This window comes from Callorhinchus milii, unplaced genomic scaffold, assembly GCF_018977255.1.
Source record: "Callorhinchus milii isolate IMCB2004 unplaced genomic scaffold, IMCB_Cmil_1.0 Scaffold1, whole genome shotgun sequence".
Classification (NCBI taxonomy): domain Eukaryota; kingdom Metazoa; phylum Chordata; class Chondrichthyes; order Chimaeriformes; family Callorhinchidae; genus Callorhinchus; species Callorhinchus milii.
The window spans coordinates 92,451,539-92,475,219 of NW_024704742.1; the positions used below are offsets into that span (position 1 = coordinate 92,451,539).

Genomic DNA, 23,681 nt, shown 5'->3' on the forward strand with positions numbered 1-23,681 from the left:
AACATCTCACCCACAGGGGCAGCACAACGGAGAGTAGCACAAACATGAAGAACAAAACTACAGCAACCGCAAAGGCCAACAATCGCACCCACATATTAACCCTTAGGATGTGGGTTTGAATCCTGCCCCACTCAGCCCTTTACCCATTACGAGGGCAGTTAAATAAAAATCTGGATGTCTGCACTTGTGGACACAGTTTTCCCTCTTAATTTTAAACTGTTTAATTGAAAAATATTAAAAACTGAAAATGTTTAATTATAGCAAGAGGCAAAGCCGAGGCACAATAATTTTTTTTTGACTCATTTCACTGCACTTGGATGGCTAAATTTATTTCGCGGGGTTTAATTTTTGGTTGCAGTCATAAATGTTATAAAATGACTTGTGGGGCTCCTCTTATTTGTTTATCGGATTTATTCAATGAAATAGCTTAGGTAAAGACTCAAGGTTATAGATCCTGGTCCGCACTGGCCAAGTCAGCAATTCACGTGTTACAATTGAGCTCAGCATCTCCAGATTAGCAAGGGGAAATCAGTCAGGAAATCTCACTCCATCGATCTCTCAAGCTTTCAAGTGAGACAGGATCAGACTTTGATGACTTTTTCCCTTCCTCCGCATTCTGCCTCTCTCCCCCACACCACACCCCACACCTCCATAATAGTAGCAGCTCTAGAACTGTAGCCTCATAAAAAGGAAAGGAGATGTTCATGTCAAAATGAATGAAGGATGAAAGAGAGAAGAAACTATTCTGCCATTCCCGTGAATACATTTTATAATCCTTGCAATTAATATAGGGCTCTACAGTAAACCTCACATAAGTCATATCAGTTGGGACCATACGCTTAATATGACTCATGCAAAGTATGAGTTATGTGAAACTTATAAATAATAGGAAATTCAACGGGAACTGGGCAGATGTACGACTCAGTCGATTAATACAGTTTATAAAGTTCAGACTTTATGTGAGTTTTACTGTTTCACATTGGCAAAATGTCTCAAAAAGTGCTTTGCACTTTTACTGTGAAGTATAGTTCAGGTGAATGTCACAGCCAATTTGTGCACAGCAGCATCTCACTAACGGCTATGAAGTGAATGACGAATTATATCTGGGGCATTGTTGCCCAGGACAAGAGTAAAAACTACCTTTTTTTGAATACAGTAATAATTTTATAGTACAGTGTCAAATAAATGCCACTTGGATGAAAAAAAATTGTTCCTACAAAGTTAAATTCAGAAAGTACCGTTCGGAAACCGATGATTTGCATTGGGTTACATGAATTAATCTGACATGTTTTTTCAGAAGCATAACGGAAGTATGTGTGTGTGAGTGAGACGCAGAGGGCTGAAATGCACCACAACTTTTAGGTTCCCTGTGCCAGAAACAGAATGAAGAAATCAGGAATTAATCTGGTGGAACATCATTTAATTGGGAAAATCTGACTTTGAGTGGTCTCTTTTATGATCTGGACACACTGCACGATGTAGACAGGCTGCAAGCACAGTGAGGCATCAAGAACCGGTCAGATTGCACTATGCAATGCAGTACTATGACCTGGACAGTCCTCACTTGTAGTGAGGTGCGAGACATATGAATGCTTCTTCCCTGTTTACATTTGTCACCGCTTAAGAAGTCACGTGACTCACACTAGAGTAGAAATCTGCTGTACCGAGAGACAGTGAGTCTCTGTTTGTGTGAATTACACACCCGATTTTACAATGCTCTCACTCTGTCTTGTTTATGAACCATGTCTTTTGCAGGCTGCATCTTTATTTTTCACAAGGGATGTCTAAGGGCAAAGGACCTTTTTAAATCTTTCCAACAGAATACGATCTGAGTCTTAAGTTGGACTGACCCACTATGAAGGTGTTAATGTGGCGCGTTTAGTGGGCACTTACACAAGTTCGGTCTAAGGTCAGTGGTGATCGCTGATCACTGTTTGACTGTTAGCATTCACGTTCTGATGCCCAATATCTTTGGCTTCTTTTCTTTATCCTTGGGTGATCTGGTGAACTTTCCTTCAGGATCTGGGAGTTCTGTGTATTAATATTAATAATAAGCCTTGCATTTGATAGTGCCCTTCACTTTGGAAGACGTCTCAAAGTGCTTCACAAGATTACCTGTAAATTAGCTGCTGTATATTTTGTTCGTGAACGTGGCAGCATATGGCAATTACCCGCAAACCTTCATGAAGCGAGTGACCAATTTTATCTGGGGGATTGTGTGCCGGAAACTGGGAGAAACTCCCTTCTCTTTTCAAACTGTGCCATGGAATCTTTTGAGTTCAAAGTCCAGATTCGTGGCTTGAACCCTCAACCTTATGACTCCAAGACGAGTCTTTCTCTTGTTGCTTCTGTCTGAACCACAATAAGGTGCATTTAGCCACTGGGCTACTGGAGAAGCAATGCCCAGGGTTATTTTCCTTAAAATAGTGGCCTGAGAAGTGGTTCGATATACGATCAACTCATATTACATACAAAGAGATGCTCAAATTGCCTGTCCTGGGCTGTGGAAATAGGAATGAATGCAATTCAAGCTTTTCCATCGCGTTAGTTTTGAAGTGCCATCAATATTCTGCCACTGAGCTATAAAGCTGACATCCTCTTGTAATGACTGCTACTCTCTGAGGAGCAGCAAGCAGCTTAGTTTGAAGAGCGTGAGATGCTCCGATGCAGATCATTCAGCCCGACTTCTTGTTTTAAATTCTGCTTCAGACTCAAATGTTCCCCAGTTAATATTAGCTCCAGAGCTTCATCCTCTAGACGGGCTCCCACTCTTTCTCCTTTGCCCAACCCCCTCCCACCCCATCTGCCTGGGATGGCAACAGCAGATTTCATTTGCATGAACGGAAATGACTAGTATTTGCGCAGCAGTTTGTGATGTAGAATCAGAGCCTCACCCCCCGGCACTCCATTCAACCCCTCCCCTCCCCTCCAAAAAAAAATCTATTATCCATCTGTGACACTGAACATCTGTGGTTAAAAGTCGGCTGGGGAAAAAAAGTTTCTGTCTGGGGCCTCAAATGCCTTCATGCTCAGCGATAAATTATTGTGGGTTTATCAAAATCTTCTCAAGATCATGCTTTAGGAAAGAGATTGTGCAGAGGGAGTTTTATAGCAAAACTGCAAGCGGTGTTTGTATAAAATGTTCCTGCATTTGACTTTATACCATTTATCTGTTCATCATTTAAGAATATTTGTGGTTTTTTTTTTAAAGTTTGTGGGCGGTGAGTGGAGTGGCAAGGGGCGATTTCGAACTTCTTTAGTTACCAAATATTTGTCTGCAAAGCTTTTCTATCCAGTTATTCGCGAAACAGTGCATTAAAAAAAGGGCAGGCTGCGTCAATCAATATTAGTTTTCCTCACTTCTATTCATTCTCTCCCTACTCCAAGCGAATTCACAAAGTCCATGGCACGGTTTACGGATCTCTAAAATAAGATATCGTTCCTCGTCACTGGAACAATAAATTACATTTGACATCAGGAGGACGTCCCAAGGTCCTGGACAGTCAGGGATTTGGACCCCGTGCAAGGGATTGGGATCAGTGTGAGTAGGGGTAGAGGTGACCGAAGGAGGGGTCAAAGAGGTGAGTTTTAAGACAGGCCTTGAAGGAGATGAGGGAAAGGGAGAGGCGAAGGGATTGTGGGATGGAGTTCCAAAGAGTGAGGGCAGAGAGGCAGAAGGCCTGACTTCCGATGGTGGGGTGGTCGGTGTGGGGACATGGAGCAGGCCGGAGGCTGCTGAGGGATAAACATACCCAAGGCACTGCTTCCTGGATCGCAGGGAATACTGCTTCTGGAATCCAAAGAGTCCTTGGGATAAAGAAATGCAAAATGATGCATCTTTGCTGCCGATATTCACTTTCCACCAAACTGTGGCACTTTTTTTTTTGCAAAGCACTGATGCAGAACCAATGCACTTGCTCGGCGAGAGAGGTTTATATTCGCACAGCGCAAAACTGATTTGACGAATTCACCAGAGCTTACAGTGGAACATTTTCTGATATTGTTTTTTCGTGGAATCAAATCAACATATTTGGAAAAGGATGGGGAAGCCATTTTAAAATTGCACATCCATTTTCTACAATATTGTGTAATTTAGGAAGTGGGTTACTTAACACACGCGAGGCATACTATCCACCCACACTTCCTCTAAAAAAACAAGAGAAACGTGACGCACGCAACATTCAATAAATTAAAATCTAATGGGACTTCAGTTCACATTCTAGGGAGGGGAGAGAGGACGAGAACACAGAGGTCCGAGAAGGATCAATTTCTGCATTCAGGGTATCTGATTAGCAAGTGATGTTTTTTTGGTCCAGATATTTTTGGACAGTGAAAATTGCAAATCAAATCCAATTGCAAGATGTACTGTATAACCTGTGACTATATATCATTTTGTTACAAGTTGGGAGAATCTTGCCCAGTTCCGTTTCAGTGTGGGAACAGCTTTGAGAAGCAAGGCAGCGCTTGTGACCTTCGAGGATTATAGCCTTTTTTCCAAAGACGCTCTTTGCGCACCGTGTTCATACTATTTGTAATAAAAAAAACTGGAATAGAGCGTTCTGCTGGCTTTTATTACTTCTGCGTTAGAGTAAATGAAACGGTGTCGCCTCCAACTGATTCGTCTTCCTGAGTTTGTTGGTAGCTTAAGAAATGGGTTCCATCTTTTGGGAAACGGGTTACGTTGTATACGTGTCGGGCAGAAATTTATTTTTGAGGGGCTGCCAAAGTTATGAAGTTGAAGTCATGAGCTCTGTATTAAACGTATAACTAGAGGTCATTGCCAAGAAATATAGAAAAACGTCCTGAGCTTTATGAGCTGCAGTATTTTCTTACTGGCCCTTTGTTGCAAGTCGAGCGTAAACAGTGTGAGCGTTGAAGTGATCCTGGAGGCCTGGTTGCGGAACAGATACTCTTTGAGGAAGCTGCTTAAATGTAAGGGATTTTTATTGTTTGTTTTTTGCGGTGGGATCTGACTGCTGATTATTGCCTTTATTTCAGGTCCGAGAGCTGGTCCTCGACAATTGCAGGTCGAACGAGGGTAAAATAGAAGGTCTGACAGCAGAGTTTGAGAATCTCGAGTTCCTCAGCTTGATAAATGTGGGACTGACCTCTGTTACGAATCTCCCCCGCCTTCCCAAACTCAAGAAGGTGAGTGCTTGTCAGGTGGTTTGTCATGAATTATTTTTTTCCATCAGAGCTAAGCAATGTAATAAGTGAGGTGCTTATTTCATAATAATAAATATAATAATAATAATAATCCTTGCATTTGATATAGCGTCTTATCACGCCTTCCAGGCGGCCCAAGCGCTTCACAGAATATATTGGGAAGTGAATTGACTATACATTTTGTGGGCAGAACGTGGCAGCCAATTGCGCACAGCAGTGTCCCACAAACATTCATGGATTGATTGACCAAATTATTATTATTTTTTAGAAGGGATTATTACCGCCGGATATCAGTGATTTCATATCACTGGGGTTGGACATGATGGTTTCTTTGAGGGTTGGAGAGAGGGGGTATGGGGAAGCTGAAGGGTCTAATACTGAGAGACTCTTGAATGAACTATCAAATAGATGTGAAACTATCCCTTGAGGTACTGCTGTGCAAGACCATTAATTGGAAGATCTTGATGAAGCAGAGTACTGTTAACGTCCTGTGTTGCTTTCTGAGAAATACGTTTTTTTAACTGAAATGCTACAAAACAGCATTGGTTTTGGCATTTGGTGTGTTTTTGTTCTTTTAAAGCAAGTCATGAAGAACAATAATTAAAGAGTTGAGCATTGGTGGGGGGGGGAGGGGGCAAAAGAAAGGATTTAATCGCAAAATAAAATGAACTAAAAATTTTGTGTAGTACATTTACTAGACTAGAAATGCATTCAACCCTTATATTTCCACATTGTTGAAACTGCCTTTAGCGAGAAATCAATTTTGTGTCTTTTTTCAAAATAAATCTTGGATATGACCCAAAAATATAGCATTTGTTCTCAGTGTAGTGAAGAATAAAGAATGTGTCAAGGCCACGTGACTTTATTGCCTCAGCAACCTTACAAACAGCGACAGGAAAGCTGCTTACAACAGTGAAAATCCGTCTCCTCAGCTCTGCTGCTGGAGTTTCTCTCAATGCTGCTTTCAGCAGCTGTCAGCAAGTTGACCTTTTCTGATTTTAAAATGTACTGTAGTGTGAGCTTTAATCTGATTCTTATCTTACTCTTATTTAGTGATAGTTATCCTATATCTGATGTTGTATACTTTTTTTTAACTGCATCCACTTAATATTTATCTTTCCCCTTGTTCCTCTGTTGCTTCTTTTCCTCCCTTCAACTCTTCCCTCGCTTCAAACTTCTTGCTTTCTCCCTCACCTCAGTTTTCCTCTTTTCTCTCCTTCTCCCCAACTTTTTATCTTCGCTCATTCCTATGTTTCTTTCTCTTTTTCCCTCCTCTTTTCTCTCTCCCTTTCCCACTCTGATCTTTTTCTTTTCCCGTCAACCTTTGCTGCTTAACTACAGCAATACCTCCCGATAGCGGGTGATCAATATTAAACTGAGTAAATATTCTAACACCTAACATCTTTCTGATCTTAAAAATAAGCAAAATAAAATCCACTTGTGGATCAAGAGTTTGGTCTTCTTGCAGAGTTTATTGAGCTTCAATCGATGCACAAGTTGAAAAGACTTGTCCACAATCTCCTTTTGTCAGTTGTTTGCTTGCCTGTTAATGCTGTGCAGGAATCAAGACCTGAATTATTCGAGATCCAGAAAGATTGGTGCATGGTTTCTCTGAGGAGATGTGCAGGAGATATGGATGTACAGGGTGTCCACAAAGTCCTGTTACACCCTGTTACAAATCAGCACAATGGGACTACAGAGGAACAGAAACAAGCTGTCAGACATGCATTTTGCAAACATGGCAACGGATCATTATCTGCCATGAAAATGATGGCGCTCACACACACCGATCCTCTGGACGTCTAAATCTAGTTAAACACTGGTACTGAATGCAACTAAGTCCTTCTAAATACAATTATCAATCATCATCCTTCCACATGTTTCAGCTGTTGGACAGTGCACTGTGCAAAAAAACACACACGGTGGTAACATGACTTTGATCACTTTGTAGATGTTGTGGGCAGCTTTTCTCATCTCATTCAGAGTATACCCTGAACTGTTGTGCCAGTTCATTCGTTTGGTTCTTTGCCGTTTTTCACAGGTAGTCTCAATTAATGTTAAGGATGAATCAACATAGTTAACTAACTTTTGAACAGCCTTTGTGCCAAAGCCTGTCTTTGATCTTTTAAGGATCTTTCAGTCCTTTGGGCTGTGAGGCCACCGTGGCATCTTTTGTTTTTGGTCAGCCTGGTAGGTGTCTGACATGTGTGGGAACCCATTCCCATGCTTAAGACTATCCAAACCAGACTGAGAATTCCATGCATCCCACCCACACACGGAAATCCCAGAGATAGATTGTTGGAATGGAATGTGCACTCTCTCCCTGGAGAGACATATCCCGATATCCTGCTTACCCAATTCTGGAAAGTGTTAGGTTGGTAAGAGCCAAGGCTTGGGGACCCCAGTGTGTGTGTTGGGGTACAACTGGATTCTACCCAGCTAAAACTGCATAGTTTGCCATTGATATTGCTGTCTGGCAAGCTTTCCTGCTTCTTGTCCAGCTAGGACTGCCCTACCTGTTAGGACTTTGTCTTGCAGGGTTAACAGGAGCTGAGTGATAATTTTTTGCCCCCAGGGACTGGTCTGCCCTTCCAGGGCCTGCCGATGAGCCAGGCTGGCTGGCACCGACCAACTTCCTTGGTCTGTTTTTGATGCGCCTGGCAAACCCAGGTGCCCTAGCCTGGCAAACCCAGGTGCCCTAGCCTGGCAAACCCAGGTGCCCTAGCCTGGCAAACCCAGGTGCCCTAGCCTGGCAAACCCAGGTGCCCTAGCTTGGCAAACCCAGGTGCCCTAGCCTGGCAAACTCAGGTGCCCTATGGCAAGACTGCTGGTTCATTCACAAGTTGGATTTGCTGAGCATTTAATCGTCATCCATCATTTTGAGGTTTTCGCATTCTAACCCTGGACTGTTCCCTGACTGAGAGGGAAATACCTGATCCTGGGAACCAGCCACATGGGCCACATTGGGCTGTTCCAATCCTGTGCATTCCTATATTATGTGTGCAAATTCTTGTCACCCGGCCAACCAAATGAACATTGTTAAATATTAATGGCTATTGGAATTGATATCCAACTCCCTGCAACAGCTTTTGTGTAAACACCCCCTGGGTAACATTTGTTTATCTTTCATTAAGTTGCGTTAGCAGACTTTTTACAGAAAATGTTCGTTCTGTTTGATTCAAATAAGATGTTAAACCGAGGCCCTGTCTGCCTGTTCAGGCGGACATTGACGATCCCTTGGCACTGCTTGAAAAGAGAAGGGAGTTTCTCCCGGTGTCCTAGCCAACAAACTCCCAAATAAAATTGGTCATTCATTTCATGGCTGTTTGTGGGACGTTGGTGAGTATAGATTGGCTGGTGCATTCGCCTACAAATGCACACGTCACCACACTTCACAGTAAATCCTGTGAAGCTCTTTGAGGTGCCCACCCGATGTAAAGGTTCTATAATAATAATAACAATCCTTGCATTTGATATAGCGCTTTTCACGTCGGGAGGATGTCCCAAAGCGCTTCACAGAACACACTGTAAAGTGAATTGACTGTATATTTGTGGGCGAACGCGGCAGCCAATTGCGCACAGCAATGTCCCACAAACAGTCGTAGATTGAAAAAGACCAATTTTTATTATTGTTTTTGGTTTTGGAGGGATTATTATTAGGCTCTGTGTGGAGTAAGGAAACTTGCTCAAGGTTTCGCCCTCTGCCTGGAATTGAACTCAGGTCTCTCACTTGCAAAGCGAGTGCTCTAACCACTGAGCTACAGGACTCCACAGTAATGTGCAGCCTTGTTTTACCACAGTTCATCGTAACTACAGAACCACAAATATTAAGTAGATTAGCCTCACAATTGTCCAAATAGCCTTTAGGTTTCTTTTTGTGACGGTATAAGTTTCTATTCTTGATGGGAGTCTTTTATAGCATAAATTTAGAGTTTCCAATTTGACCAGAGATGTTCCAGTGGTGAAACTTCTGTTCCCCTCACCCCCACCTATCCCAGCTCCAACACCATTCCCATTCTCAAAGTCCACGAAGCCAGATCACCCATTCAGCTGCTATTTAGTGGGATTGTATCTTCCCTTGAGCTTTGTGTTTAGTAAAAAGCCTCAATCCACAATTCGGAAGTTGAACATGTGACCCACTTCACGGACAATCTGATGAGAACAGTGTGAGGGAGGAACATTGTGCATTTCTAAATTGTGGTAGACCCCAATATTAATGAAGAGTGGATAGCTTGACTGCTTACTAAAGAGTAACCTTCTTGGCAATTTGACGTTGTAGTGTATGTTACAATACTCACGTGGGAAGGGAGAGGATGTGCCCTGTTTATAGGTTGGCTAGTGACCTGGCGCTTTACGGAGCAATAGGACCCAGCGCCAAAGTTTCCGCTTCAATTTCTCTCTCCGTAGCTCATCTACTCACAGGGGCCCAGTTAGCTGTGGCTGCAAACATTTGTAAGGAGCGAGGATATTGACTTTTGAGATATCTAACTCTCAGTGCTTAGTTGCAGAGCAGCGCGGGAGGATTGGGGGTAGATTGGTTACTGTGATGCAGAGTCCGTAAAGGAAAAAGAGCCAAAATATATATTTTTTTAAATTTTAAAATTGAAAATATGAATTCACCTGCTCAGTAGTTTTGTTTTTTGCATATAGTGCATGTGTACGTCACACAGGAAGTGATATGCCTGGTGACCTGATGATCTGAAAGTTGGTTGTTTTTGTAGTTTCGCCCACAAAATATACAGTCAATTCACTTTACAGTATATTCTGTGAACTATTCTGTGAACTACTTTGAAATGTCTCAAAGATGTGATAAGGCGCCATATCAAATGCAAGGATTATTATTATTAGGTTGTTATCAGATTGTTGGACTGTGGGACGAACCATCACAGCAGAGATGAAGCTTGTTCTTATCTGTTTATCATTGTGCACATGTCAGATCAAAAGCAATAACCCTGGTTGATTTTACAGTCCAGGTCAGAGGTTTTTAAGGCCCTTTACTGCTGGCCAGGCAAAGGCTTTAAAGTTCTGTACAGTTCCATTTTCACGCTATGCACTGTCTTTACTAAAGCAAGACATTGGTGAAGTTTCGTAGCTGTTTTAGTGCCTAGAATTGTGTTTATGGCTTCCTACTGGGAGTGTTTATTGGGTTCCAAGACTTTGTGAGGTGTGCTATGCAGGGGAGACTTGTGGCCTCTAGCATCCATCACATCAGTCATCTGTAAAGCAATTGTTTAAATGACTTTTTATTCACAATGTGCTTTTTTTTGTTTTAGCTTGAATTCAGCGATAACCGAATTTCTGGAGGGCTCGACGTCTTGGCGGAAAAGCTTCCAAATCTCACACATCTAAACCTCAGTGGAAACAAACTCAAAGACATCAGCACACTGGAGCCTCTGGTACTTGCTTCTTCCCCCTCTGTTGTCTAAACCTATTTCATGTGACATTAATTGTCTTTGCACCTGATGCTGGTTGTGGGTGTTGTGGTAGGTGACAATTTGCTGTGTCTTTTTTTCATGTATTTAAAAAAAGCAGTCAATGGATTTGCAAGTGTGCACCTTCTAGCTTGAATGCTCTTACATTCATCAAATAACTTATCGCCAACATAAATCTAAATTTGGACGTGGTGCATACTAATTATAAATATGCTAGTGGCTGCATCTTGTACCTTGCATGCTTTTTCCCCGCCTATCGCCAAAGGATGTATGTGATCAAACCTACTTTCAGAAACATTTCCGAGCTGATGTACTTAAGCTTTTTTGACAATATTTTAAATAATAATCCTTTCATCTGAGGTAGTATTATTCACGTTGGGAGTACGTCTCAAAGTGCTTTGCAGGATTCATCGAAACATGCCGTATCTGTATATTTTCTAGGCGAAAATGGTAGCCGCTTTGCGCCCAGTAATGTTCCAAAAACAGCCATGATGTGAATGTCCAATTTTATTTTGAGGATTGTTGGCCAGGAAACAGGGGAGAAAATCTCACTTCCCATTGAGAGGGAGATGCAGAAAATACAACAAAAGTTTTGTATTATAACCCTCCAGTTTTAAGTTTAGAATTTAAATGTAATCCAAAGCAATTTTTTTTAAAAATGCTTCTTTCCAGGAACTCACAGATTTAACGCTCTTCTGAAATGGTTGAGCAGGGAGTGAAGTCATTGTTCAGGCTAAAAGGAACCCTCAAAACAGATTTCTGCTTCTCTTCTCATGCCTTTCTCCTTCGTGGTCCACCCTACCCAGGGGTGATCTAATTGAGGTGTTTAAAATGATAAAGGGATTCAATAAGGTAGATACAGAGATTCTATGTCCCCTGGTTGAGGAATCCGGAACAAGGGGATGCAATCTTAACATTGGCTGGGCCAGTTAGGAGTGAAATCAGGAAGCCTTTTTTCACGCAAAGGGCAGCGGCAATCTGGAACTCTCTCCCAAACGGCTGAGGATGTCGGGTACATTCAGATTTGCAATACTGAGGTGGATAGATTTTTGTTAGGTCAGGGTATCAAGGGATATGGAGCAAAGGCGGGTAAATAGAGTTGAGGTACAGATCAGCCATGATCGAATAGAATGTCAGGACAGGCTCGAGGGGCTGAATGGCTGACTCCTGTTCCTGCGTTCCTAGCATGCTCAACTGTAATATTTTGTTTGCAGAAGAAACTAGAAAACTTGAAGAGCCTGGATCTTTTTAACTGTGAGGTGACAAACTTAAACGACTATAGGGAAAGTGTCTTCAAGCTCCTCCCGCAGCTGACATACCTGGACGGTTATGACCAGGAAGACCGGGAAGCGCCTGACTCGGACGCGGAAGGCGATGGTGACGGGGTAGATGACGAGGATGAGGATGAAGGTAAAGCTGTTGATTTTTTTTAAATTACAGCCAATTCAAATTGTAATTAAGGGTATAATCAGATCCAGTAGTGGATATTCAAATATATTCTTGATTATCCTGGTCATTCTAAATTGCGTAGAACTCTTCATCTCCACTGAATGCTTATAAACACAGACCTGAGGCATGACAATTAATCATGCTTTCAGTTCTTATCTCTTTGGATAGAGTCAAAACCTGATCAGATCATATTGATTTAAAGTACCATATTGTTACTATCACAGAAAAGCATTGAAATGCCATTCGGTTTGTTGTCCAACGTGAGACCTGCAATTTCTGAAGGTGTCAGCCTTGAAATCATTATTAAAATGAAAGATATGGACTTGCATGGGACTTGCACAGGAAAAGGCTTAAATTCAGTCTTAGGTAGGAAAACCAGCTTCCACATTGAGATTGAAATTTAAGGATTTTCCAAAATTCTCCATGACTTTTTTTTAAGACAATGATTTTTCATCCACAAAATATACAGGCAATTCACTGTACAGTATATTCTGTGAAGCGTTTTGAGATGTCTCGGAGGCATGATAAGGCACTATATCAGATGCAAGGATTATTATATATTATCCTATTAAAGGCTGAGACTTGGGGAATTATGGGCCTCCAGTGCAGTAGGTTGGTTGAACAAACAACAACAATATTGCTTCAGTTCATGATTCCACTCTGTTCTAGGAGGGTTTCGTCAGGTTTTTGCTGCATACAACCCCATCATCTATGGATTCATATTTTAAACTAATTGCTCTGAGAAGTTTTCCAACCATGACTTGAGTCGGGCCCAGTTTATACTGCTCAATAATCCTTGGCCTCTGCATTAAGGAATGGGATGTACACACCCAGTTTCTTGCTGCGAATAATAATAATATTAATAATCCTTGCATTTGATATAGCGCCTTATTACGTTGTTGAGCAGCAGCCAGTTGCGCACAGCAGTGTCCTACAAACAATCGTGGATTGAGGCTACTACAGGTAGCTCTTCACTACTGTGTCCCAACAGCTGTACTTCATGATACTGAGGCCAAGCCATTGTATCGACGCTGCTGTCTTGACTGACACCAGGCAGCGAGACCGACTTTCCTGGTCTCTTTGACTTACAACAACTTACATTTCTTTATTTATGAACTTGCATTAATGTGGGGTTCATTGCGTCTTGGAGCGCTGCGTGCAGTACACTTTGAACCAATGTGAAACTAGGTTTCTGATGTTCTGTAGAAGGGGAGGAGGAGGAAGATGATGAGGAGGAAGAGGATGGTGAAGAAGAATTTGATGATGAGGAAGATGAAGATGAGGAGGAAGGAGAGGAAGATGAAGACGATGTAAGTGGAGAGGACGAGGTGAGACCTGAATTGATAAAACTTAAGTTTGCCCGTAGAGATGGAAACTGTGTGGTTTTAAGAATTTAAGGTTCTCCTTGAGAAAGTTGCTTTTGATCCATCTACTTGCTAATTAAAATGTACCTCTAAACCCAGTATAAAACAATCAGAGATGAGAATTCTGAATGTCACTGCCCTATGCTGGTAATGTGCAATAATGGAGGTGTATATTTGTATCTCTTGGTGGTATCTCTGAATGTGAGTAAATTTACCAACATTATGCAATCACCTGTCTTTGGGCATCACCTCCATTCAGTTGTTTGGGGAGGGGAAGATTTCATTAACTAATTAATAATTAACATTATGTAACATTGGTGTACAGCAATAGGAAAGATTGACTGGGGAATAGGTAGAGTAAAGATCAAAAACCCAGGCAATAGACATCTATTTGAAGAAAGCAAATCTAGGAGAGCATTTTATTTTATGTTCAAAATATCTTCTTCCTACTCCTTTCTCTCCCTCCCCTACCCCCCACTCTTTTTACTCAGCCCAACCCTAAGAAAATTGCCTCCTTATAACACTTCATTTTGCCTCTATCAAAATATCCTCCTGGCCCACTTCAGGTTCTTCTCCATCGAGAGATATTATAGCAAGGAGACAGGCTTGGCCTGAAGCGGTTCCATTTAATTTAACAGGGTTGATGGCACCCACACCAGTTCAAAGCGCTGTCACTTTTAACGCAAATAGAGATGTGTTTTAGTTATTGGGATTCTCCTTGCAGCTTGTTTACTGGAGGATTTGACGGCTGGAAAGTAAGAGTTATTTGCTGGAGGTAACGTTTAATTATATAAGGAGGTGCTTCTTCTGTAGCTAGGGGAAATGCTTTGAAAATTGAATTGCTTTCCTCTCTGCAGAATTGTTCACTTAAATAACGTCCAGTCAATTCTACCTGCGTTTGGAAGATGTGTGGGTTATTTTGTTAAAAACTGGGATGACAGGCCAGCTGTATGTAATGCAGTGAAATGCCATTTCTCTCTAAAGTTTACTTTGCTGCGATCTGCCGAACTGCTTTGTCCCAATATCTAACAGTACATTTCTCTCCACTACAGGAGGTTTACATACAGGATGGTGAGGCTGATGATGACGATGATGATGATGATGAGGAGGAGGAAGGTACTTCACCATTTCTGTTCATTTTGTTAGTCATGTTAGTGTGTTTTTTTTTTAAAAAAATCATGAGCCAGTAAAGAAATGTGATAAACGTTCTGCGGAGCACATCTTCATGTAGAAAACATCTCTGAGCACTTCACAAGGGAATCCTGTCAAGCGTGTAACCAACCATTTACAGCAGTAAGGTTCCCTCAAACGACAAGAAGGTGAATACCTCCAATTAATCTGGATGATCATTAGCCAGATCCAGGGATGCACAGAATGCCTGCTAGTGTGCTGAGTTAGGGTAGTATTCCGTGCATCGCAACCTTTGCAGTGACGTGGGCACCGGGAGTGACAGGCAGCAGTCACTGCTGACTCTAAACATGCCCAGTTCTTCATTTTCTAGTCAGCTGTTTTGAATCTTTAGGTTAGATTATGGTCTTTTAATGCCATTTTAAAACATATCTAATAAACTAAAGTCTATAACACACAAGCCTGTAACGTGGCACTTGAACCACTGCTTCATATACAACTCTCGCTAAACAGAAATCGGGCAAGACAAATGCTCAAAAATGTTTCAGTTAACTTTTGGGCAACACCACCATTCAATTGTTGGAGGGTAGGGGGGTGATTTCAAAATTAATTTTAATGACCATTTTTAATTAAATAACAGATTGTATTTCGGAATACTGCATTTCTGAACCCTATGTTTTTCATTGTGAGGGTTTTAAGTCTCGGTAGCGGGTTTAATATGAATTTATTGTATAAACTTTGTTGGGTTGGCATAGCAAGAAATGAGGTGCAAAGTTCATGAAGCTTTCCAATTTTCTTCAGTTTACTGGAAAACAGTATCCATTGCAGATACTGAGCTGATCCAGTGAGCCTACAAGATACACAGTCGCCACACTTTACATTAAATCCTGTTAAGCACTTTGAGATGTTCTCCTGATGCAATATCAACATTATCATTGTTTATGTGCCTTGCTGTGTCAAAATTGTCTATAAATATATTTAATCTACTTCAATACATTTGAAGCTCTTTGAGATGTTTTGATGCGACGAGCATTATGTTCAACGCAAGGAAGTATATATCTTCACTGTAGCTGGTAGGAAGACACACGAGCAACGATTTGCAGTCACTTTTCAGTAGGCAAAGGCTGCTCTTGTAAACTGAACAAAACCAAACAGGGTTGTCTGTTGTCTTCGTACGCGCGACGTGGTTTGTTGCGTGGACGCTGAATTAAATAATTGCTGGAATAATTGCTGTCATTACAGAGGAAGAGGAGGAAAACCCTAAAGGTGAGAAGAGAAAACGAGACACAGATGACGAAGGGGACGAAGAAGATGATTAAAATAAGAATCCAAGTGACCTAAAAGACTATTTAGTATTGGATGGGCTGTACGACCCCATCCCCCCTCTCCCGGATTTGCGACTGTTGAGGATCTGCACAACACTGTGGGAAAGAGCACTGGATATCACAGAGCCAGCGGTCGCCGTCCTCTGACATTCCATATATTTATAAATACAGTTAATCCCAATTGCAAAACCCACACGGAGTAGTGAAACTGGGTAGAATTTGGTCCAGTGCTTTTATTATGTTGGGGTTCTTAGGTTAACTGCTAAGACAATTTCCATAGCCAACAAGAGCAGATGAGAAGATTGGATAGTCATGTTTGTAAATGGCTGCCTGTTACAGAGAGGTTATAGCATCAATTTTTACTTTATGTAAGTCAAACGCTTTGTAAATAAAATCTTAAAATTTTGGGTTTGTTCCTCTATATTGCATACCATTTTGGGTGTTATTTACAAATGCAAGATGTTTCTAAACTAACAGTTTCAGAAAGTTAATAAATGGTTTCTTTTAAAAAGGCAGTATTCATTTTTAATATCAATATCTAGGTTTCAATCCCAACCCATTTTAAGGGGAGGGGGGATTTGCACACGACAACAACAAAAAAATAACATGACTCATCTGTGGATGTCTAGAGCTATCTACTTTCTTGAGAAAGTTACAACTGAACACCCACAGGAAGTCCTAGTCTACTACCAAATGGGAATCCAAAGCAGGGTACTGTCACTTTAGCTGTGACTGTACAAACCTGCTATTAATTTGATGGAAAAGACTTGCACATGTTAAGAGAGAAGGATTCTTCATTATTATCTGCATATGCAAGGTAAGCCATACAACTGGAAAAGCAGACTGATCCAACAGGACTGTCAAATCTGAGGCTGCTGGGAGCCGTGATCCTTACCCTAATGTCCAGTTGGGTTGCCTTTTCTGAATACTGCCCGAAACTCAGACTAGCAGAATTGGTTTCAATGAGTACAAAGTTCCACTTCAGATTTCTTTTGCTGCGCACATTTCTGATTTTCTGGCTAAATCGCCGCTTTAAAGTTTGCATAAGTTTCAGGAAGACCGTTCCACATCTGGCTTTGCGCAGAAAAAAGATGTTGGCTTCTATTCGACCACAGCACTGTCTCATCTAATTCTGCCACAATTTTTAAAAAGAGGATTATGGAGCGACATTTTTCTTCTCCCTCTCTTACTCCTCCGGCCATGGATCCGTGTAGAAAAGTTGATTTTAAAAAAAAAAGCAAAAAGGTTAAAGTGTTTGGTTCAATGTGTATGATCCTTTCCTCCTGAATGAGCCCCAAATATTGACCATTATTAGGCTCCTAACGCCCATGTCAGACAAGTGTTAGCACTAATTCAAGTCCCTCTGGCTGCCCACCCTTGCAAAGTTTAAGTTGTTTTAACTAGTAATCCGGTTTTGTATGAAGGAAGGAACTGGGCATGATAATAACTTGGAAGAAATGCATTCATGAATGCAATGAATGAATATATTGGGGAGAATAGTACATAAAGTTGTTGAATTTACTGAGGCTTTGTATTGTGGTATTGTCGTGTAGACCACCAGGGTATTACCAGGTCAGTTTCCTGTAAGGATTATGATGTGTTTTCTTTGAACTTTGGGGCTAGAGCAGCATCTGAACACTGGTTGGATTGTCAGGGATGCAGAGATTTTGATTCAGGGAACACAGGCTCACAAATCATGCCACGCAGGCTTCGACACTTTGTTGTATCCCAGTGAGTTTCCAAGGACATTTTCACCATAGGACGTAATTTTAGTCTATCCCCACCATTTCCTATGCTTCTTCTTCAGTGGCAAATGTCTTTCCAAAGTGACTAGTTGATGGGGGAAAAAAAATTCAAACCCTTAACAAGTAGAGTTTCTTTATTCATTCTGTTGGAGAAGAAGTACGTGTTTGAAGGTTTCCTGGTAAGGTAGAGCGTGGCTCAGTATGTTTTATGTACAAGTGGCTGAGCCACAGAGACTGAAGGCTGCGGAGCTCGGTTCCTGGTTGGTGCTGGTCTTGGCCAGAGCGGCAGTAAAGGTGCTGTAAGTGTTGTCAGTGCTCCAGGTTATAGAAGGGAAAACCAAGCCCAGGTTCCCACTCATAGCTATTGTCCAATGTCACCAACTGCCCATATACAGGTGTCTAGTCAAATAGACTGGACACATGAGTATTGACCAAATAGGTGAGGTACCAGTGAGTGACAGTTGCCTGTTCTTTCTTCCTTCACTTTCTCCCTCCCAAGACATGAAAATGTGTAGAGAAAGGTGTCTCGGCGGGGGTGTCCTGTCTAATGGAGTCAACTACCTCTGTTTACTTCTCAGGTTCTTGGACAGAGGGGCTCAGTTTGAGGATGATTTATCTACTCAAATCAGTTGGGCCTACCTTTCTGTATAAAGTGCTTTATGGTTTTAGTGTTTGTTTCTGTTTGACATTGTTTTCAGGCTATGCCAACAAACCTGGTTTGTGCCTTCCCTGTACAAACTCTGTTTGTACCTTCAATGTAGCTTAGTAACTAGCATCCTTAAATCCTGCTTTTTCAATGTAGTCAGTTTGATGGCAAGGCACCTCCTAAAGTGACGTGCTAGATGGTCCTAAAATGCCCAACCTTTCCAATATATGCTGATGGGGGAGATCATGGTTTAATTAAAACAGTGGCCACACTATCACTCAGAACTCATAAGCTCTCACACTTCTGGTAAGACAATCTGCCGACATCGCCTATGGTGATGAACAGTGTACTTACAGTACCGCGGCAATGTTTCACCAAGACCGTGAGTTTCAGTGTAATCAGTTGTTCACGTTTAAATTTACCTCTTTACATTCAGTTATGATCCCTCTTCCCATCTGGACTGAAATCAGTTCTGGGTCAATCACTTTGGTAGAGTCTGTTCATATCCTGTTGAATGAGAAATAGTAGCTTAGGAGTATTGCCTCCTGGAATTCCTGTGAATCAACAAATCTCAACAGAGATGGGTTCAAACATGATGTAGCAGCCCACTGATAGGATATGTGAACTTGTTGACAGTGAGTGCACTGCAGCTAGACCTTGCCTCAAAATTGAGTGTTTGATTATAGAGCCCAGGATCCTCTTTATGTAGAGAAATCCTTGTATTGAGGGCAGTGCAAAACAGTCTTGTTTTGGGGAATATGCAGGGTTAAGTACTTGCGTATAATAGAATTTATCCATCAATAAGGTTTTCTATTGAGGCTTGAATCCCCTTGTTCATGTTTTGTTTTCTGCAATTGGGCATGGAGGAAATGGAACACTCAGTGCTGAATCCTATACCAAATCAAAGAAAATGGTGATCTGGGGATACCAATTGAGGCTTGAAAATGGGAAGACAAAACTAGTGTCTAGTTCAAAACAAACTTAATGGGATATATGCCCATGTAATTTCTCAGTTGCATGGCTTACTTTAATCCTGCTATGTGGAGAGTAACCTCATTCATTGAAATGAGAACTAGATTGCATAGTGACATAAACATCCATTTAAACCCTAGTAAGATTAGTTGTATTAATTGCACCAAACCTATCAAAGTAAATGTGCTCTTTCAGGGACTGTAATGACACATACGGTGGACTTGCAGGTTTGTAAAGGAAGTCGGTGCTTTTAGCATACCTAAATACTCATAACAGTAGAGTTCTGGTCTGAAGTTCCGATGGCCCAGATTAACGTAAAGTGTTCTGCCTTTTTGTCTGTAGGACAGAGTGTGGTGGCAGTTGTGAGCAGGAATCAGAATTTTTTTAATATTCCAGTTTGATGCCATGTTAACAAAATCTTTCATGGGGGAGGGGGAGTGGGGGTGCTGACCCACCAAAGACTGGTTTCCATGTAATCGAGTGAGATGGAAATAAGTTTTTAAAAAGTTAACTTCTTCTGAATTAAGTTGATTTTGTGTATGAAATCCTGAATGAACCCATCTTATTACAAGTTAAAATAACAGACCACATTTTGTACCCAACACAACAGTGGTGTCTGGTAATCCCTGGCTGTACATTCAGACATTATTGCTGGAAGCCACAAAGGATAATTTATAACAAAATGTACAGTAAATTTATATATCTTGGTTAAGTGCTGTATCTAATGTTGAGGTAGGTAGGTAGCTCTAAGAGCTCAGACGTTTCATTTGTTGATAACCATGAACTGTACAGTGCAAAGACTTTGTTTCAATTCTTTTCTGCAGTGATGTCCCGGGAGATTTATTTATTTATTTATTTGTGTTCAGCATTTATTTTGATTGTCATAGAATACTGAAGTGATATTTTTTAAAACAATAAACCTTTACGGGTATGTGTGTACGTAACAGTTTCCTCTTTGCATCACCCACGATCTGTGGTCAGTCAAATCAAACTGCATCTCAGTGACCAATGAATCCACTTATGTGGCTGTATACCGCACAGCATGGCACCACTGCCTCAATGACAAAACATTGTTGAGCAGGAAAGGGGGGGGGTGGGGGGATGCGGTGGGGGGGTGGAGATGGAGAAACATGAATGTTCAATTCTGCACAAGTAACCATTAGGGTCACAACAGAAAGGATTTCCAAGATAACGGTACAGGAGGTGCAGAGGCGCTGGCGTGAGCCAATCAGGAGGGCCTCAGTCTTGTTCACATTCAACTGTAGGAAGTTTGCCCTCATCCAGGACTTGATGTCCGACAGGTAGTCTGTCAGGACAGCAGTGGTCCTGGAGTTGAGGGTGGAGGCAGAAAGAGAGTTGGGTGTCATCCACATACATATGGAAGTTAACCCCATGTCTGCGGATGATGTCACCAAGGGGGAAGCATGTAGATATTAAATAGGAGAGGGCCAAGGAACAGAGCCCTGGGGGACGCCTGACGTGACAGTGCGGGGGCTGGAGCAGAAACCGTTAGAGGCAATAAAGTGGAGACAGTGAGAGAGATAGGAATCGAACTAGGCAGGGGCAGGTCCACAAAGATTAAGTAAGTAGGAGAGGCGGTGTATGAGGATGGAGTGGTTGACAGTGTCGAAGGCGGCAGAGAGGTCGAGGAGGACAAGGATACAGAGCGAGCCCTGATCACAGATGTTCAGAATGTCATTAGTGACTTTGACCAGGGCTGTTTCCGTGCTGTGGGCAGCGAGGAAGCCGGATTGGAGGGGTTCAAAAGGAATGGCGAGAGAGAAAGGAGTGGAGCTGGGATGCAACGACTCATTCCAGGACCTTAGAGAGGAATGGGAGGTTAGAGATGGGGTGGTAGCTGGAGAATAGGGATGGGTCCAGGGAAACAGGCCTACTGTTTATTTCAAGTGAAAAACATTGATGGTTCTGATCCAAGCATTGGTGGCTGGCTGAGGGAGATGGGGTTGGTGGGAGTGGTAAAATGGTTGGTCCTTAAAGTTGGGGAGGTTACGGTTGATGTAATTGAAGTGTTTCAAATAAAGGGTTGCATATGGATGATTCAGAACGAGGAGACATTATTAGGGATAACAAAGAGTCCCTTCCCTCCCCTCACCCTGACCATTTCCCCCCTGCTCGGGTCTTGACCCAACTGTCCAGTGCCTTGGGACGTCCTCATGACGTGAAAGGCGCTCTATAAATGAAATCTTGTTGTTGTTGTTAAGAGTGGGATGCACTGGCACAGAAATTCATAGATAAATGAAGTTTCGAAAAGAGAAGGGAGTTTCTCCCGATTTCCTGGCCAAAAATCCCCCAGATAAAATTGGTCACCCACTTCATGTCTGTTTGTGGGAAATTGCTGCATGCAAATTTGCTGCAGTATTCATTTACAAACAAAAATCCTGTCAAGTGCTTTGAGGCGTCTTGACAATGTGCTATATCGAATGCAAGACCTATCATTATTAGTGTTATTAATAATACAATGCATCCTTGAAAGACCAAGTTCCTGAAATGTAGCTTTTTAAAAAAACGTGTTAAAGATCCCCACCACCTTGTAATATTACCAAGTAGAAACTTCTTACTTGTAGAATTTTTATGAGCAGGAGTTTTTGAATCCCTTCTGTCTCCCTCCCTTTATCAGCAAAGTCTGTTGCTTATTGAGGTCAATACACTTGGGAGCCTTGGGAAGGCATGGTGGAACAACCAAATCGTGCCTGAAAAATAATTAAATGGTTCGACTAATGAGCGCACATTTCAACTGGTTGATTAAACCCACAGAGGTTAGTTCTGGTTGCTTGTAAAGGGATTTCCCCCCAAAACAAACTGATAAAGCAGTCATTTCACAGACCAGTGAATTTCACCCCCATCCCCGACAGTGCTCTCAATGGCAAGCTATATTGTTTTAGCTGGTTAAACTCCAGATACTCTGAAGTATGGTGATGGGTTCCCGCGTGCAGCAGGCACCCACCCGGTTGACCACAATAAAGATGCAGTGTTTTTACTGGCCTCCACTGGAAAAGTTAATGTTCTTATATAAAAATAACAAATCTTGAATTTTAATAGGATGGTACCGTCTACAATTTTGAAAACACGTCTGTAACATTGGAGGAGGAAAACAAATCAATTTATGTGTTTTCAGCTGAAATGCAGAACCTGCAAGAGGAAGGATGAAATTCAAAACAAATTGAAAGAAAAATTGGGAAAGAAAAATTACAGGTTGACATCATAGCAACTTTTACACATTTAAGAATATGATCCCGTCACCTTCATGCCAAAGCAAACAAATCAATGTTGTTATCAGCAAGGTGGTTTACTTTGTAATATAAATGTGACATAAACTGGCTTCAATTACAACCTTCAAAAACGACTCGGGGACGTCAGAATGCAATGTACTTTTGAGTCGCACTTAGAAGAAATAATGGCTATGTAGACTCACAGAAGGAACATATCTCATCAAACAACTTGTTGAAAGAGTCTTAGAATGCACAACTATGTCTCTCCACTGTCAATTATTGCTTAGCCCACTCTTACAAACAAAAAACTGAGCAGAGAACACCAGCTCTAATTTCTGACCCTTTTGCAAAACAAGCTGCTTCACTTGAAGTTTGTTCTGCAGTCAGTAAGATGATTTTATATTGTCCTTCCCTTCTGCAAAAAGAGTTAATTTCAGAGAGACTCCCTCTGTTACAGGGTGGGGATGGGTAGCTATAAGCCAGCACATCTGTCAGTGTCACTCTGCACAATTTGAACTGCTCGTGTTATTGACCATGAATTTAAGGCTATCTTTTATTTGTATCAGATTGTAAATTGCACAGCAATAAAAAAAATCACCAAATTGTATTCATCTGGGTGATAGATGGTTCCTGCTGTTACCATTGTCATTTACATGCAAATACATAAAGAGATAGACAGTGTTTTTGAAGTCCCCTTATAGTTCAGCCATAGCATTAAATAGAATAGATTAGAACAAGCAACAAAAAAGAAGGAAAGAGCATGGGAACCTAGCACCAGCACAGACACACTGGCCTTCTTCTGTAATGTAAACATTTTATCAATAATAACTTAAAGGCAGGTGACAAAGTGGTCTGTTTCAGAACGAAACATTAGCTAACCTCAGAGCATTGTTAAAATAATACTAATCGTTACATTTGATATAGTACCTTATCATATCGTTGAGATGTCTCGAAGCGCTTCACAGAATATACTGTAAAGTGAATTGACTTATTATTTTTAAAGAGATATTACGCGCAGAAAGCAATCTGCTAGCAACCGGGTTCCTACTTACTGTTAGCTAAATAGGCATGTGGAATAAGGAAACTTTCCTAAGGTTTTGCCCTGCCCGGGAATCCTCTTGCTTGAGAGGCGAGTGCTCTAACCAACACATTACAGGACTCTAAATTTGAAGAAAGTTTGACAAGATTAATTAGGTCAAACATTTCTTCACCAGGAAGTTTCCT

General features: G+C 41.5%; 1 protein-coding gene across 2 annotated transcripts in view; it reads left to right on the forward strand.

Moving 5' to 3' along the window:
• The window catches only part of LOC103178055 (acidic (leucine-rich) nuclear phosphoprotein 32 family, member B), a 41,093-nt gene extending 23,386 nt beyond the window's left edge, over positions 1-17,707 (forward strand). The window contains exons 2-7 of one of the 2 annotated variants that reach the window (XM_042333203.1): positions 4,999-5,148; positions 10,440-10,562; positions 11,813-12,008; positions 13,254-13,357; positions 14,464-14,527; positions 15,782-17,707. In XM_042333203.1, coding sequence (XP_042189137.1) covers positions 4,999-5,148; positions 10,440-10,562; positions 11,813-12,008; positions 13,254-13,357; positions 14,464-14,527; positions 15,782-15,858 — 714 coding nt within the window. In that variant the 3' untranslated portion in view covers positions 15,859-17,707. Of the gene's footprint in view, positions 1-4,998; positions 5,149-10,439; positions 10,563-11,812; positions 12,009-13,253; positions 13,376-14,463; positions 14,528-15,781 lie in introns of both variants that reach the window. The other variant, XM_042333194.1, reaches the window with a different exon arrangement.
• The last annotated feature ends 5,974 nt before the right edge of the window (positions 17,708-23,681 follow it).